This window comes from Leucopleurus acutus (assembly GCF_964270905.1).
Source record: "Leucopleurus acutus genome assembly, chromosome: 19".
NCBI classification, from domain to species: Eukaryota; Metazoa; Chordata; class Mammalia; order Artiodactyla; family Delphinidae; genus Leucopleurus; species Leucopleurus acutus.
In genome coordinates, this window is record NC_139161.1 from 59,080,224 (window position 1) to 59,099,045 (window position 18,822).

General features: G+C 46.5%; 1 protein-coding gene across 1 annotated transcript in view; it reads right to left on the bottom strand.

The window, feature by feature from the left end:
• SLC47A1 (solute carrier family 47 member 1) overlaps positions 1-18,822 on the bottom strand; it is a gene marked incomplete at its 5' end in the record, with an annotated part of 49,760 nt that overhangs the window by 20,523 nt on the left and 10,415 nt on the right. Inside the window, 7 exons of the mRNA XM_082861638.1 lie at positions 148-223; positions 1,026-1,134; positions 7,516-7,583; positions 8,447-8,560; positions 14,044-14,141; positions 16,189-16,286; positions 18,479-18,523. Of these exons, the coding sequence (XP_082717764.1) occupies positions 148-223; positions 1,026-1,134; positions 7,516-7,583; positions 8,447-8,560; positions 14,044-14,141; positions 16,189-16,286; positions 18,479-18,523 (608 nt within the window). The remainder of the gene's footprint in view (positions 1-147; positions 224-1,025; positions 1,135-7,515; positions 7,584-8,446; positions 8,561-14,043; positions 14,142-16,188; positions 16,287-18,478; positions 18,524-18,822) is intronic.

Genomic DNA, 18,822 nt, shown 5'->3' on the forward strand with positions numbered 1-18,822 from the left:
GCTTCCTTCATTCAAACCTCTTCAGATTCACTCGCAGCTCTGCACTACAGATTTTCCTATGGAGTAAAATGCTACTCAGAGTCAGAAAAGTATAGTGAAGAAAGAAAGCATAAAACTAAAAATGTTCTCCTAGAAGACGGTACATACTTGTCACTGGTGAACGCATAGGCTACCACATCCTTTAAAGCAGCAAGTAAGATACCGGTTACAAGTGCGCAAACACCTGGAAAATACAGAAGAAACAGCAGGAAATGAAAATGCTCCCGAGTGTGATAAATCCTCGTACTGACTTCTCAGGAGATATTTGTCTCAATGATTTCAGAAATGTAATAATTTAAAGTGTTTCTTCTTACTGTCTAGGAAAAGAGCACCTAAGGTCAGATGATTCTAACTTCTTTTTCTAAGGGAGACTCATAGAAAAGATGTTCAATAACATGACAGCATCATCAGCATCTTCTCTAACTGCTCAGATTCCAGAACATTCAAACTGCCTAAGGGTCAGTGATCCAGGAACCTGGAGAGCTGGGCACACAGATTCTGGTCAGAAATAAGCCTGTACGGGCTTCCCTGGTGGCGCAGTGGTTGAGAGTCCACCTGCCGATGCAGGGGACACGGGTTTGTGCCCTGGTCCCGGAAGATCCCACGTGCCGCGGAGCAGCTGGGCCCGTGAGCCATGGCCGCGGAGCCTGCGCGTCCAGAGCCTGTGCTCCGCAACGGGAGAGGCCACAATGGTGAGAGGCCCGCATACCGCAAAAAAAAAAAAGAAAGAAAGAAAGAAGCCTGCACATGACAACAACTGCCTTTGAAATGATTCCTGTTAGTACCAAGTGGAAGAGTATTTAGCTGGTGCCTAATAACAGAAAGTCATATTTAGGAGCTTCATTTAACTGAGTAAACGGGAGTCAGCATGAAGAAGAAAGACTGCAGCTGCGTTTGCACACGTAAGTCAATTCCCAGAGGAACTATGATATATATTTCTCAACTTCGATACAGCTGCGGCCAGCGAGCAGCAGTGCCACACTCACCTGCACACAGGAGGGCGGTGGCACAGGAGTGTCGTGCCTGCTGGGCATCCCCTGCCCCCAGGGCACTGCCCACCCGGACGCTGGCTGCCACGCCAAGGCCTAGAGGTACCTAGAAATGAATGATCACAAAATCACGAGGAGGGGTCAGAGGGTCTGACAATCAGAGTATCAGTGCACTGGAGTCTACCTGCGCGGAAACCCAGGACAGAGTCAGAGCCCCGGGTTCTAGACCCGGTTCCAGTACGTCCTTGCCGTGTGACTGGAAACAAGTGGCTTGGCCTCGCCCACTGTTACAGGTGTGTAACAGCCGCCCTGACCACTGCCCCCATCAGAGGCATCAGAGCAGAACCTCTTAAAGATGCTGGATTTGAGGGCAAAGCACCTCCCTTATTAACTAAACATATACTATCAAGAGTCAATTCAACTTTGCTACATTCTACAAGACTTAATGAACTATAAATATATAAATCATTCGTAAAAATGAAATGAATCATGTGAGAAAAGCACTTAGAACGAAGCCTGGCACACTGTAGGAGTTCCACAAAAGCTGATGAAATCTGCCTCCAGCATACGTTGTGTGTCCAACATTCCTATGTCTAATTACCCATTAAATCGAACTATGGCCCTTCACAGTAGATGCCCAAACTTTAATTACTGGTTATAAATCTGAAGCTATGTGCTTGCCTGCTTCTTAAACAGACCATTATTCAACTTGCAGGGTCATGTCGGTTGTTCTCCTGTGATGACAGTGCTGCCCTCGGGGGCTGTTTGTGAAACACGGGTTGTGTAGTAACCCGACTTTAGTTCTCAGGTCTGCTTTTAATAATTTATACGTCAGCTTTAACTTCTATTCCTACTAGAAGCAGCCTCCTCCTGAGAGCCGTCTAATTTGTTGCTGTTTGAGAACCAGCCTAAGTGAAGTTGAAAAAAAATATGTATTAAAAATTGTTAAGTTGGTCTTCCCTGGTGGCGCAGTGGTTGAGAGCCCACCTGCCGATGCAGGGGACACGGGTTCGTGCCCTGGTCTGGGAAGATCCCACATGCCGCGGAGCGGCTGGGCCCGTGAGCCATGGCCACTGAGCCTGCCCATCTGGAGCCTGTGCTCCGCGATGAGAGAGGCCACAGCAGTGAGAGGCCCGTGTACCGCAAAAAAAAAAAAAAAAAAATTGTTAAGTTTAAGAACTTGAAAAACAATGGGCCTGACTATATAAAAATGTACAAGACTTGTGGGCTCAAAATATACATATTGGCTTCAGCTCCAGATGAATGGCCAGCTCACATGCTTAACCCCCTTCCTTCCTTCCCCAAATGCCACTAAAATGTCAGTAAAGATGCTTAACAGAGAAGAAACTCATTAACAGCTCTGAGACTAAGTGAGCTGATGAGCTTCTGGAAGAGGGAAAGGACAACAGGAAGCCAAAGTCCAGATGAGAAAGAGGAAAAGGCTACATCCCACTCGTTCTTCCCACAGGGGCCCAGGAGGCAATGATGAGCAGTCCTGTGGACTCATGACAGGGTCACAGACAGCACCGCACGGCCAGACCCCACTGCTGACCGGTCCTCCCTCTCAGACTCACTGCACAGCGACTGGTGGTGTGAGTGCCTCAGAGCCAAGCCCTTCTCGTCTTGGGGGATGGGAGGTGGGGTGGGGCAGTGGGGAGGTCAGGACTGCTGCTCCCTGCTCCCCATGCAGAAACCCCTTAGGTGAAGATGTCATGTGACAGATCCCACCTCTGTACTGATCCTTCCCACGCAGGGGAGAGGTCTGCTGGAGAAAAATCCACAAACAACAGGTCAGGAAAGCCACGTCAGCCTTTTAGTTAATAAATCAATGCATTCTCCTTTTCTTGCCTAATGGCACAGGCTCGAATCTCCAATAAAATGTTCATTATAATTGTTGAATATTAAGATTCGTGTCTTACTTCAGTTATCTAATGGTCTCTGTCTCTCATCAAACGTCTCTGAATACGGCATCCCCGCCAGTCTCTACCCTCTCCCTGTGGAATTCCTACTAGATAGAAGATATATAATGGGTCTACACCTTTCACATGTTCCAGTTCTACTTTTTCTCACTTGTATTTACTGTGGCAAAATACACGCAACGTGAAATTTACCGTGTTAGCCATTTCTTCCCTTCTTATTTCGGTAATTACTATGTGGTGTATTTTTTTTAACCGTTAGTAACCATTTTAAAGTACGCACTTCAGTGGTATTAAAATACTTCCGTAATGCTGTGCAACCATCACCACCATCATCTCCAGAACTCTTTTCATCTCCTAAAGCTGAAACCCTGTGCCCATTAAACAATAAATCCTCACTCCCCTCTCCCCCAGACCCTGGCAACCACCCTTCTACTCTGTCTCTATTGGCTAGTCTAAGCACCACATATGAGTGGACTTGTCCAGTATTTGTCTTTTTATGTATGGCTTATTTCATTTAGCATAATGTCCTCAAGGTTCATCCACACTGTTCCATGTGTCAGAATCTCCTTCCTTTTTTTTAAATAATGATAACCCCATTGTATGTATGTATCACATTTTGTTTAACCATTCATCTGTGGAAGGACATTGAGGCGGCTGCTTCCACCTTTTGACTCTTGTGAATAAGGCTGCTGTGAACATGAGTGTGAAAATATCTCTTTGAGATCCTCCTTTCAACTCTTTTGGTTATACATCCAAAAGTGGAATTGCTGGGTCATATGGTGATTCTATTTTTAATTTTTTAGGAACTACCATTTTTCTATTTTCCCATGGCAGCTGCATCATTTTACATTCCAACCGACACTGCATAAGGGTTCCAGTATTTCTGCACCCTCGCCAACACTTATTTTCTGTTTCCTTTTTTTTTTCTTTTTTTCTCGAGAGTAGCCATTCTAATGGGTGTGAGGAGGTATCTCACTGTAGTTTTCATCTGCATTTCCTAATGATCGGTGATACTGAGCACCTTTTCATGTGCTTATTGGCCATTTGTATATCTTCCTTGGAGATAACACCCGTTCAAGTCCTTTGCTCATTTTAACAACAGGATGTTTTGGTTTTTGTTATTGAGTTTTAAGAGTTGTCTGTATATTCTGATTAGTAATCTTTATCACATAGGTGATTCGCAAATATTTTCTCCCATTCTGTGGGTTGCCTTTTTACTCTGTTGATACTGTCTTTTGATGCACAAAATTATAAAATTTTTATAAAGTCCAATTGTCTATTTTTCTTTTGTTGCCTGTGCCTTTGCTGTCATATCCAAGATCCAATGTTGTGAAGCTTCTGCCTTATGTATATACTTCTAAGAGTTTTATTGTTTTAAGTCTTAGATCCACTTTGAGTTGATCTTTGCACATGGTGTTAGGTAAGGTCCAACTTCATTCTTTTGCATGTGGATATCCAGTTTTCCCAGGAACAGTTGTTTTTGTCAAAAATCACTTCACAATATATGTGAGGGTTTACTTCTGGGCTCTCTATTCTATTTCATTGGTCTGCATATCTAATTCCATCTATTTATAGGCCTTTGTTTTATTATGGGAATTTCCACAGATCTGTCTTCAAGTTCATTATTTGATTGTTCAGTTTTAACTAATCTATGAAGTATTAAATTTCTGTGGCTATATTTTCATTTTTTTTAAATCCTACTTGGTTGTTTTCCAAATATTCTTTGGGTATCAATTTCTTCTTTTATGTTGAATGATTCTGAACATACGACTTTTCTATTCTCTGATTATTATACCATCATCTCAAACTCCAAACTCTAACTTTCCTGTTTACTGTATCTGTTAACTCTTGCTCTCGGTGGATTATTTCTCTGTATTTTATCATTTTTATTTTAAGTTCACCACTAAGGGGGCTTGTTTTTTTCCCATAAAAATAATGAACACTTATTGCTTCACAGTCTCTAACAAAGGGAAGCCTGGGACAAGAAACAGAAACTAGAATGGGGGTTGCCAGAGGCTGAGGGCAGGAGGAATGGGAATTATTCAATGAGCAGAGTTTCAGTTTTGCAAGAGGAAAAAGTTCTGGAGATTGGTTGTACAACGATCAAAATATGCTTAACACTACTGAATTGGGCAGTTAAAATGGTAGTTAGGATGGTAGACTTCACGTTATGTGTATTTTACCACAATTAAAAATAAAAATTAAAATTGAAGCCTGTGATAGAACAGGTAGAAAAACAGAAGATATGAAGATAAGGTAGAATTGGTAGACAGCTTCGGTTTACTGCAAAGCTATAAACAAGCTCCACGGGACTTCCCTGGTGGCCCAGTGGTTAAGAATCTACCTTCCAATGCAGGGGACTTGGGGTTGATCCCTGGTTGGGAACTAAGATCCCAAATGGTGCAGGGCAACTAAGCCTGCTTGCCGCAACTACAGAGCCCACATGCTCTGGAGCCCACATGCCACAACTAGAGAGCCCAGGTGCTGCAACTACTGAGCCCGCACGCTCTAGAGCCTGCACACCACAACAAGAAGCCCATGTGCCGCAATGAAGAGCCCACATGCTGCAATTAAGACCCAACACAGCCAAATAAATAAATAAATAAAAATATTAAAAACAAACAAACAGGGCTTCCCTGGTGGCGCAATGGTTGAGAGTCTGCCTGCCGATGCAGGGGACACGGGTTCGTGCCCCGGTTCGGGAAGATCCCACATGCCGCGGAGCGGCTGGGCCCATGAGCCATGGCCGCTGAGCCTGTGCGTCCGGAGCCTGTGCTCCGCAGCGGGAGAGGCCACAGCAGTGAGAGGCCCGCGTACTGCAAAAGAACAAACAAACAAACAAACAAAAAACAAACAAAAAACCCAAACAAACTCCAGGGCCACCATTTAAAAACAGAAGCAAGGACTTCCCTGGTGGCACAGTGGTTAAGAATCCCGAGCCCTGGTCCGGGAAGATCCCACATGCCACGGAACAACTAAGCCCGTGCGCCACAAGTACTGAAGCCGGCGCACCTAGAGCCCATGCTCCGCACCAAGAGAAGCCACTGCAATAAGGAGCCCACACACCAAAACGAAGACCCAATGCAGCCAAAGATAAATTAATTACTTTTTTTTAAAAAACAGAAGCAAAACCAAATCGTGCCTTGATGGAATCCTTCCCCCATCAACAGCCAATCCTCTAGACAGAACTGACTCCCAGCAGCCTCTGCTTCCTCACCCCGAGAAGGTCGGTGCCCACATCTGCCTCCTGCTTTTCATCACTCCAGAACGTCTCCGATGACCCTAAATCCAAGGGACCCTTCCCACCCTCTCCCCAGCTCTTCCACGACCTGTTCTTGGGGTCGCCCCCCTTCCACACCTGCCTGGGCCTGGCTCTTGGTGGGGGTCTCCTTCTGCTGCTGACTCCTGTGTCTTGGGGTTTGCCCTTACACACCCTCCCGGCTCACTCCTACATGACCACATCAATCCCCACTAAGTCCTTCTTTCACTTTTAAGACTAAAAAACCATATGTAAACAGAAACAAAAATGGCCCCTCATCCTACTGCCCAGATGGCATCTGTTTTTCAAAAACAAGGAACAAAGGGCCTATACGTGCAGAACTGGAATATTCAGAAAGCCTCAGAAGGTAAAAGGCCTGACGCCACGCAGTTCAAGCCCAAAACCCTGGAGGCATTTGTGATTCTGCCCGTGCGTTGCCAAGCCTCCCACATCCAGACCCTGGTCCTGTCACTTCCGCTCTGCCCAACGGCATCACTAACTCAGCCTCTCTGCCCCTTCTCCACCACCAGCCGCCTTCCACTTGCTCCCCTCGACGATTCCAACAGCCTCCTTCCCGCCTCCCATCCCACACCTGTCCTCCAAGCCAGCTTCTACACAGCGGCAAGAAGCTTCTCTCCTCGCTAACCCCTCAACCGGGCTCATATCAGGTCCCTGAACATGCAAGGGCTCTCGTGCATCCCTGCATCTCAGGGCCTGTGGTCAGCCCTGACTGTGGGCTTCCCGGGCTGGCACCTTCTCACCCTTCAAGTCTCCGCTTACACAGCAACTCAGGAGGACCGTTCCTCAACGCCTATCTAAAAAGGTGTCTGTCTCTGTTTTCATACAGCTTAGACTTTTTTTTGTTGTTTGCTTCTTCTATGGTGCATGTTATATGTCTGTGTCAGGCTCTTATTCATCTCTTTGCTTGCTTATCTCCACGCCAGCCCACCAGCCACAAGAGACAGGGACTGTCTGCACCTTATGCCCCACCGTATCCCAGCACCAAGTTATTTGCAGTAAACTCCGTTATTTCCAATAAACATGCCAGGCATTCTGCTAAGTATTTTATATAAGCTTTGTCTTAATTTTCACCTGCCAGGTAGGTATTATTTTTTCCCACCGTGTATACGGGGAAAGTTAAGCTCAGAAAGGTTACGTAATGAGCCCAGCATCACACAGCTGGGAAGCAGCACGGCCAGGACCCACACCCAGCGGTGTGTCTGGCTCCAAAATCCACACTTGCTTTTCCAGCTGCGCTCCCCCCTCGTACCGTCTAACTCTCCGAGTGGACAGCACGGCATCGCCTTACCATGTAGGCCACGGAAGCCAGTACGTAAATGACGGCCTGGGCTCCAAGCTCTGTCACGCTCATCAATCCTGAAATGTTCAAAAAGTGGAGTAAAGTGAACATTTCCCTTATGAAACTAGAACCTAATGTAATTTCAGAGAAGCTGAGATTGCCCCCAGAAGCGTAATCCAATGGCAGAATTCACTGTCTGTGCCAAGGAGAACCCCACTCAGGAAGCATCCAGGAACTGCAGCAGCTAAGATGGGATACAGGCTCATTCCAGAAGCCCCCACTTCACCAGGGAACAAAACACGGGGCTTAAGTAGAAAACCAGGCGGTGCCCGGGGGTGCAGGTCATCCTTCAGGGAGACGGGGGACCACAGTGTGGAGGGAAGGACAGAGGGCAGTGGAACTCCATGAGAAGTGATGGCACTATGAACGCATTCCAGTGTCCACAGAAACTTTCAGATCAAGTATTATTACCCTCTGTCTCCGCTGTTTCCTCTGTTCCTCCACTAGCAGTGGATGGCTAAGGTGAATGCCCGTGACCAAAACTGTTCTAGGTCGGAAAGAAACAGGGCGAGGCTAGAACACAGCAAAATCCGCCACTCTGTAAACGCCCAGCAACAGCCGGCCGAGCCACCACACAGTGGCGGCGCCCTGAGACCTAGACTCGGGCTTTGTTCTGCTCCGTGACCTTGGCAGGTCGCTCCGTGACCTTGGCAATCGTCCCTTTCAAAGCTACAAAATGAAAGGCAGTGGGGTAGCACAAAGCCGCACCCACCCTGAATAGTGTGCTTACGGTCGGATGGGCAGTGAAACCTGTACTGAAATCTTCCACGAGGGCCTGATAAATCCAAGAGGAAGGAGAAGCAAACTTGGGTCTCCTGAAAAGCTCTGTAGACATGATTAACCAGGCTGGTGACAGGTTTCTACCGAAGTGCTGACCAACCTGCAAGGAAGGTTCCGACTTCAAAGGTCCACCACTCAATGCACACCATGAACATGCTGGGGATGGCCAGCTGGATGAAGGAGCCCCATTCCTGGAAACAGTCCCTGGTCCAACCTGGAGGACAGGAAAGAACACAGCATTTACTTTTCCACAGTCTGACACCAACAGTTCTGTCTCACACACATGCCTGCACCAGAAGCTCAGAGACTGGGAGGAGCCGGTGTTCACCGGAAAAACAATGTACTTTAAAGAGGTCAACAAGCCCAGAGTTTGAGATGGTGGGAACAAGGCTGACAAAATGTAGTGAAACTGACGTCTGTATATGCCCTGTGACCCACACGTTTCACTCCCGTTACACGCAGCAGAGAAACGTGTGCAGAGTCCCGTAAGAAACCACATAGGTATCCCTGTGGCCAGTGTGCTTGTGGGATGATGGGGGCATCAAGGACACAATCACTGGGGAGCTAGAAGAGTAAAATATGATGGATGGGCACTACAGGGGAAAGCGGAACACTGGGCGTACACATGGCAGAATGATTAGATGAACTCCACTGTGCTCACAAGCAACTGAAGTAAAACTGGATAAACTGAACTACATCAAAATTGAAAATGTCTGGGCGTTAAAGGACACAATCAACAGAGTGAAAGGGCAACACGCAGGAGAAGATACTAGTAAATATTCCATCTGGAAAGGATACCTGGATATCATAATATCCAGAGTATAGAAAGAATTCCTACAGTTCAGCAGCAACAACAATTAAAAAGTGGGCAAAGGCTGGTGGCGCAGTGGTGAAGAATCCGCCTGCCAATGCAGGGGACATGGGTTCGAGCCCCGGTCTGGGAAGTTCCCACATGCCGCAGAGCAACTAAGCCCATGTGCCACAACTACTGAGCCTGCGCTCTAGAGCCCACGCTCCGCAACAAGAGAAACCACCACAATGCGAAGCTCGCGCACCACAACGAAGAGTAGCCCCCGCTCTCCGCAACTAGAGACAGCCCACGCACAGCAACGAAGACCCAGCACAGCCATAAAGTAAATAAATTAAAAAACAAACAAAAAAACAAAACAAAACAAAAAATGGGCAAAGGACTTGAGCAGACATTTCTCCAAAGAGGATACACAAATAGCCAACTGGCACATTTTTTAAAAACGCTCAACATCGCTGATCACTAGGAAAATGCAAATCAAAAAAACACAATAAGATATCATCTCACACCCATCAGGCGGCTGCTTTAAAACAACACACAAATAGAAAATAACAAGTGTTGGTGAGGATGTGGATAAACTGGAAGCCTTGTGCACTGTCGGTGGGAATGTAAAATGATGCAGCCGCTATGGGAAAACAGTATGGTGGTTCCTCAAAAAATTAAAAACAGAACTACCACACGGTCCAGCAAAATCATTTCTGGATATATATATGTATAAAAGAATTGAAAGCAGGATCTCAAAGAGATATTTGTATACCCACGTTCATAGCAGTATTATTCACAACAGCCAAAAGGTAGAAGCAACCCAAATGTCCACTCACAGATGAATAAATAAGCCAAATGTGGTCTATACATACAATGGAATATGATCCAAACTTAATAAAGGAAGGAAATTCTGACACATGCTACAGAATGGATGAACCTCGAGGTCATTACACTAACACATAAGACAAAGGCACAGAAGACACATACTGTATAATTTTACTTATGTGAGACATCAAGAGTAGTCAAACTCACAGAATCAGAAAGGAAGACAGTGGTTGCCGGGAGCTGGGGGAAGGGAGCATGGAGAACTGTTAAATGGATACTGACATATGGGGAGAAATTGACAATAATACAATAGTAGTAGTAACACCCCACTTCCATCAGTGGACAGAAAATCAACGTGGTCTTAAATGACACAATACACCAGTTGGACGTAACAGATATCTACAGGACATTACAACCAAAAACAGCAGAATTACACATTCTTTCCAAGTGCACAATGGACATTCTGCAGGATCGATCACATGCTGAACCACAAAACAAGCCTCAACAAATGTAACGACAATTTGTAACAAGAAATGTAAGAGGACAGAAATTATATATCAAGCTTTTTTTTCCAACCACAACAGTATGAAACTAGGAAACAACTTAGAAAGAAAGATGGGAAAAGAAGAAACACATGGAGACTGAAAAACATGCTACTAAAAAACCAATGGGTCAATTAAGAAATCAAAGAGGAAATCAGAAAATAACTTGATACAAATGAAAATGGAAACACAACACTGCAAAAATCTATGGTATACAGCACAAGCAGACGGAAGTTTATAGCCATACAGGCCTTCCTCAAGAAACAAGAAAAATCTCAAATAAACCACCTAACCTCCCACCTAAAAGAATTAGAAAAAGAAAAACAAAGCCCAAAGTCAGCAGAAGAAAGGAAGTAAAGATCAGAGAGGAAATAAATGAAAGAGATTTAAAAAAAAAAAAAACACAATAGAAAAGATCAATGAAACCCAGAGCTGGTTTTTTGAAAAGATAAACAAAACTGATAAACCTTTAGCCAGGCTCACCAAGAAGAAAAGAGAGAGGACCCAAATAAAATAAGATATTTGCAAACCATATACATGATAAGGGATTAATATCCAAAATATACAAAGAACTCATACAACTCAACATCAAAAAACAAACAATCCTGGGCTTCTCTGGTGGTGCAGTGGTTGAGGGTCCACCTGCCAATGCAGGGGACACGGGTTCGTGCCCCGGTCCGGGAAGATCCCACATGCCGCGGAGCGGCTGGGCCCGTGAGCCATGGCCGCTGAGCCTGCGCGCCCAGAGCCTGTGCTCCACAACGGGAGAGGCCACAACAGTGAGAGGCCCATGTACTGCAAAATAAATAAATAAATAAATAAACAATCCTGGGACTTCCCTGGTGGCGCAGTGGTTAAGAATCCGCCTGCCAACGCAGGGGACATGGGTTCGAGCCCTGGTCCAGGAAGATCCCACATGCCGTGGAGCAACTAAGCCTGTGCGCCACAACTACTGAACCTGCGCTCTGGAGCCCGCAAGCCACAACTACTGAGCCTGTGTGCCACAACTACTGAAGCCTTAGTGCCTAGAGCCCGTGCTCTGCAACAAGAGAAGCCACTGCAATGAGAAGCCTGCGCATAGCAATGAAGAGTAGCCCCCGCTCACCGCAAATAGAGAAAGCAATGAAGACCCAACGCAGCCAAAAATAAATAATAAAAATTTTTTTGATTAAAAAATAGGCAGAAGACTTGAATAGACATTTTTCCAAAGACATACAGATGGCCAACAGGCACATGAAAAGATGCTCAACATCACTAATCATCAAGAGAAATGCAGATTAAAACTGCAATGAGATATCACCTCACACAGGTCAGAATGGCCATCATCAAAGAAGACCACAGATAACAAATGTTGGCAAGGATGTGGAGAAAAGGGAACCCTCTTGCACTGTTGGTGAAAATGTAAATTGGTGCAGCCACTATGGAGAACAGTATGGAGTTTCCTCAAAATTCTGAAAATAGAACTACTATATATGATCCAGCAATCCCACTCCTGGGTATATATCCAAAAACTAAGGAAAAGACTAATTCAAAAGATATATGCACCCCAATGTTCAAAGCAGCACTATTCACAATAGCCAAGACATGGAAACAACCTTAATGTCCATCAGCAGAAGAATGGATAAAGAAGATGTGGTACGTATGTACAATGGAATATTACTTGGCCATAAAAAATGAAATAATGCCATTTGCAGCAACATGGATGGACCTGGAGGGTATTATGCTTAATGAAATAAGTGAAACAGAGGAAGACAAATACTGTATGGTACCACTTATATGTCTAAAAAATAAAACAAACTAGTGAATATAATGAAACAGAAATAGACTCACAGATACAGAGAACAAACTAGGGGTTATCAGTAGGGAGAGAGAAGGGGAAGGGGCAAAATAAAGGTAGGGGATTAAGGGTACAAACTATTGTGTATAAAATAAATAAGATACCAAGATATATTGTACAGCACAGGGAATATAGCCAATATTTTATAATAACTATAAATGGAGTATAATCTATAAAATTTTTCTATCACTATACTGTACACCTGAAACTAATATCAAAAATTCACTATACCTAAATTTTAAAGAGTAATGAAAAGAATTTTACTTGTTCCTTCCCATCAAGACTGGAAAGGAGGGGCTTCCCTGGTGGCGCAGTGGTTAAGAATCCACCTGCCAATGCAGGGGGACACGGGTTTAATCCCTGGTCCGAGAAGATCCCACATGCCGCGGAGCAACTAAGCCCATGCATCACAACTACTGAGCCTGCACTCTAGAGCCCGTGAGCCACAACTGCCGAGCCTGCGTGCTCCAACTACTGAAGCCTGCATGCCTAGAGCCCATGCTCTGCAACAAGAGAAGCCACTGCAATGAGAAGCCCGCGCACTGCGACGAAGAGTAGACCCCGTTCACCGCAACTAGAGAAAGCCCACGCACAGCAACAAAAACCCAATGCAGCCAAAAATAAATAAATAAATTTTTTTAAAAACCACACACAAAAAAGAATTCTTAAAAAAAAAAAAAAAAGCCTGGAAAGGAACAAGTAAAATTCTCTCTTCACACGTGACACCATCCTATACCTACCCAAAGAATCCACAAGAAAGCTCCTAGAAAGAACAGATCAGTTCAGCAAAGTGTCAGGTACAAGATCAACAGAAAGGGACAGAAAGTAGAGGTTACCCAGGGCTGGGCAGAGGGAAAATGGGAACTTACTGCTTAATGGGTAGAGTTTCTATTTGGAGAGAGAAAAATGTTTTAGAAATGGATGGTGGTGATGGTTGCATAACACTGTGAATGTACTTAAGGGCACTAAATTGTACATTTAAAAACGGTTAAAATGTCAAATTTTATATTACATATATTTTACGACAATTCAAAAAATAGAAAACAAAAACAGATCTATTGGGCTTCCCTTGGTGGCGCAGTGGTTGAGAGTCCGCCTGCCGATGCAGGGGACACGGGTTCGTGCCCCGGTCTGGGAGGATCCCACATGCCACGGAGCAGCTGGGCCCGTGACCCATGGCCGCTGAGCCTGCGCGTCCGGAGCCTGTGCTCCGCAACGGGAGAGGCCACAGCAGTGAGAGGCCCACGTACCAGGGGGAAAAAAAAAAAAAAAGATCTATTTTACTAAATTTACAAATGGATGTTAGGATACTTAAGGGACTTTAGCTAAGTTGAAAGTGGTGCTGATTGTTTAAGAGTTCCATCTGTTCATGTGATTTGATAAGACATTAATCAAACTTCACTTGAACAGAGCAGAGTGATTTGCAAGAAACAGCTAGGATTTTGTATTTGCAATTTTAACTCACTTAATATTAATTCTTACAAACCAGTAGGTTTCTATGAACAAAAGCTGCCTTCGTAGATGTAAAAAAAAAACTCACGTTGAACCTGTAACTTTTATATTTTCAGTAACTTAAATATTTTATAGAATTTTTAAATTTCCCAAAAGATAAAAACAAAAAAAGTCTGAGGGAAAAAAAAATTCAGAGACCAGAATCACATCTTTCTGAACAATAAATAAGAAATTAATGTCCTCATTACCTCCCCAGGTGTGGACGTGGAGTTTTTTCCACCACACGTACAGGAAGAGAAGAGCAGACAGGGAGAACTGGGAAGTGGTGTTCGCCCAGGCAGATCCTCTGAAGGAGAAAAAGCTATCGTCACCCGTGAGTACATTCCTCCCAAATAATAAGCTTTCGCTCTCACAGTGATTAGATGAGCCCATAGCTCCTGGACTATCTTCTTTTTAAACACCAGATCCACTTATAATAGACTTGTCTTCTTTTCATCAAGATTGAAGTTTTGTGGAAGAACCCAATGCTACTAGAAAAGCAAAAGGACATAAAGACTTATCACCCTTCCTTGTTCTGACAGCCTTAAATAAACCATCAAATAAATTCTTAAACATACTTAGTTCAAAGGCTATGGCAGGGATTTCCCTGGTGGTCCAGTGGGTAAGACTCCGCGCTCCCAGTGCAGGGGCCCAGGGCTCGATCCCTGGTCGGGGAACTGGATCCCACATGCATGCCGCAACTGAGACCCAGCACAGCAAAAGACAGATAGATGATAAATAAATAAATAAATAAGGCTACAGCAGACAGCAACTGTGTTCAACAACTGGTCTAGGGTCATAGTAGTTTTATTTCCCAGGATTATAACAAATTTGTTTTGTCTTGGGAAATAACCTGAGAGCATCGTCAATGGATGACATTTTAGCCCCACAAATAGAATGTACCCTGTCCTGGCACAGAGACCAGGAACTCTGATTCTCTTCTGTTTTTTCATTTCACTCTCCTGACCAGTTCTCACATTTTTTCATTTCTTAATCCATCCCTGTGTTTTTCTCCTCTTACCCACCTGTTCCCAAACTGCCCTCTGTATATCTGTTTAAAAAAAACCTTCTAAAAGACAGTCTCTGAGCTTCACCTTCAGAAAAGCCTGCTGAGATGCTTATGTGGGTCAGTGTCACCGCTTCTCAAACTTGGCCCCTGACTCTTCACTCCCCCACAGCCAAAGCCTCTTTCGGTTTTCTGGAAGATGTTACAAATGTTTTTTCATTGATTGGTCTGTGTTCCAACTCTGCATAATCCTTCAATTAACGGCTTTTGTGTATATATACATATATATATATATATATATTTTTTTTTTTTTTTTTTTTTGCGGTACGCGGGCCTCTCACTGCTGTGGCCTCTCCCGTTGCGGAGCACAGGCTCCGGACGCGCAGGCTCAGCGGCCATGGCTCACGGGCCCAGCCGCTCCGCGGCATGTGGGATCTTCCCGGACCGGGGCACGAACCCGCGTGCCCTGCATCGGCAGGCGGACTCCCAACCACTGCGCCACCAGGGATGCCCATTGTATATATTTTTTACTGCAACCGACAGTAAGAATTAAATTTCCGTCACTATCCAGTACTCACATGCCATAGAAGCAAACATCTCATGAAAAACACCCCCAGGCCATGTTCTATTTCCTATTCTATTTCATCTTATTTCATTCATAATGTATTTAATCTTTCAAAGTGCTGGTCATGACCCATGAAACCAGTTTTCATTTATAAAGAAACACACTGCCCTAGGGAACTCCCTGGCGGTCCAGTGGTTAGGACTCTGCGCTTTCACTGCAGTGGCCCAGGTTCAGTCCCTGGTGGGGGAACTAAGATCCCACAAGCTGTGCAGCACAGCCGAAAAAAAGAAAGAACACACTGCCCTAAAGCACCTCAAACCTGCCGGGGCCCAGTCCACGAGTGCTGGTGAGATCACGCCAGCCACACGGAGGAAGCAGGCTCTGGGGGCCTCAAGTGAGGCGGGACCAGCACGTGGCACCCGCCCGGGGAGGTCTTACTCTGTGTGACCCCCGCCTGCTCGAGCTTCTTCGAGACGGAATCTGGCTCCATTCCTTTACAATCCAGGGACAACGGGAAAATCCCTACAGGCCTCTGCCCACCTCCTGCCTTTGCTGGGGTCACCCCTCCCTGTGTGCCCAGGCTCAGGATCACCCTCCTCCGGGCGGGTGTCAGCTCCCCGCTCTCCCCGGACTAAGCCCCAACGTTCCTCCCTCCCGGGTTCCAGGGCACCCGCCGCCCATGAACACAGCTTGGCATTCCCCACTGGGCTGCCCCCTCCCCTGCATCCCAGCCGGCACACAGAAGGCACTCAGTACGTGGGGAACGGAGGGGTCACTACTCACGCCACTCCGAAGTCCAGGGCGTACAGCAGGAGGGCATTCATGCCCACGTTGAGGACGTTCGCTGCAATGCCGGTAACCACTTGAGGCAGGATGATGCCCTAAGAGCCCCAGGCACACAGGGAAACATGAGCACTTTCAACAGCCTGTCAGCTGGGTGGTGCGAGCGAGCAGGGAACATACATCGGCCTCTGCCCCCCGGTTCCCAGCACAGAGCTCCTAAAACCCTTGCCATTCCCTCAGTGCTAAGAGCACCAGGGGCATCTCTTATTCTAATATCTGGTCTTTGACCCCACCTCTGACACACAGCTACTGAAAGCCTTATGAATTCCTTAGTTATAAGAGTACCAAGAGTATCTTTTGTTCTAATGAGGCGACCCAGGATGGGCTCCGGTCACCACGATTTTCAGGCTCCCCACCCGCACTCTCGAGAGGGGGGACGGGCTGGAAATGGAGCTAATGAACGATCACGCCCTTGTGAGGACACCTCCATAAAGTCCCAACAGCGCGGGCTTCAGGGAGCTTCCAGGCGGGTGAACACGGGCACAGCATCCCAGCGAGAAAAGAGAGAGGACAACCACGCCAAGAGCCAGCCAGGTCCCGGCGTGAGGTCTATAAGGAAAGACCACCTGCGAGTGCCAGGACCAAGGCTGGGGGCACATGAGGTCACCTCACCCAGAGTACCCAGCGATGCCCGTGGCGGAGCAGGGGTACCGTGAACGCCCATCCCTTTATTCTTACTTTACTCACTTCGTTTGTATCTGCTGCCCACGTGACACTGGTACTTTCTTTAAGTAAGACTTCTGCATTTTCCCCCTGCATTTAAACGGCTGACCACTGTCAAAGTGCAATGGCTTCGTGGACAAACGGTGACACGCAGGCATTGGAGGCTCAGTTCGGTGGGCTGGAGCGCCTCTCAACTCTGCCCGCACCCACCCTGCCCTGTGCTACACGAGGCCCCGGGGGGCCCTGCACATGGCTGCGGTGGTGGCCGTGGGACACTGGGTCCTCCTCCCCTAAAACAGGTGCCAGTCAGTCTGAGGCCGGTGCAAAGCCAGAAACCAGGTGGCCTAGAGGATGTGACGGGGCCGGGCATCTCTCTAGGGCAGGGCACATCCATCCACAAGACTCCACCCAGACAGAGCTCGGGTAGAACCTCGGAAAAATCGTCCATTACTTTTATGGAAAATTCCCTAAGATATTTACCGGGGGGTTGGGGTGGGTGGGCGGTGGCCCGGCTGGCAGCGTGGCACTCTGGCCAGTCCCGCGGGGCCAGGAAGCAGGCTGTGGACACGCAGGTGGTGACAGCGCTCAGCCTGGATCTTGGACCAGAGCCCACTACCCTGGGGACCTCAGCGCAGCAAGGCCTCTGCTGGAGCCTCAGTGTTCTCACTCGAGTGCATCTCTGTCTAAGCACAGTCAGGGTCGGGGCACAGAGCGAGGAAGGGGGCGTTAAGGATGGGCGAGATGGACGCGCGACGGTGGGGCTGCAGGTGCGGCCCGGATGGAGAAGGTGCAGCCCGGTGGGGGACAGGTCCCAGGTGGCCCCCACTTCGAGGAGCCACACGTTTGGTTCGGTCTGGCTCCCGAGTCTCACTGAGCCTGGGGGAAGGGGCGGTGTGAGCTGGGACGGCCCAGGGTCCAGAGCCTCGGACCCTCAGCCCATTCCACCTTGAAGCCCGCCTTCCACCGTAACCCTCAGGCCTAGCCCAGCACTGGGCTCGTGTTGGAAAGAGAAATACTCGAAGCAGATCCTTAAGGCAGGATAGTTTGTAGAAAAAGATCTAGCGAATGCCAACTCAGAACCTACCCTCTTCAGCCCTAACTCTCCTCCTCTGTGAAGCTGGGTAAGATAATTACTTTCTTGCAAGATTGCGAGAAATGACTCTCAGCGCGCTGTTGGGCGTGTCTGCCTAAAACCCAAACTGGGGAAAGCTAGGGAAAAGCCTGCCCCAGAAATACAGACTTTTAAATATTGAAAACTTTAGATCAGACTTTGGAGCCAGGCTGAGTTCAAATCCCAGCTCCCTGGCTTACAATCTGTATGACCTTGGGCAAGTCACCTCATCTACATACCTTAGTTTTCTTATCTAAAAATGGAAAGGCTAGAGCCTACTCACATTGTTATTAGAATTAAGTTAATGTATTTATAAGACAGTTAGAACAGTATCTGGCACAGAGTAAAATTATTGTTAATAAATAAATAAAACAGAAATACCACGTCGAGTTAGGGAAAAAAATATTGACTACACATTTCCAGTATTATGGAGTAAAACTATTAAAGAATCTGTACCTGACTTTGTAAATACTTTGCCTGCAGCTGGAACAGGAATGTGGCCTGTAAGATAAAATAGAAAAACAGCTCTTGTTGATTAAAAAAAGTCTCATTCCCACAGTTTCCGTCGGTTCTGGTTTTTAGTAAGATATTTATTTTGTTATGTGACCTCAAATTCAGAGACTCAGACCCACACTAACCAAATGCTAGGATAATCAAATGCTACCTATTTGGATTTTCCCAGCGGACTTCGTGAGGACAAAAGCGAATTCTAACCAGCTCGAGAGAAGCCACTCGCTGCCTTGACGTCTGAATGGCTCCGAGGGTGACAGCTGGCGGTCCTTCCCCAAATCCAGGCGGAG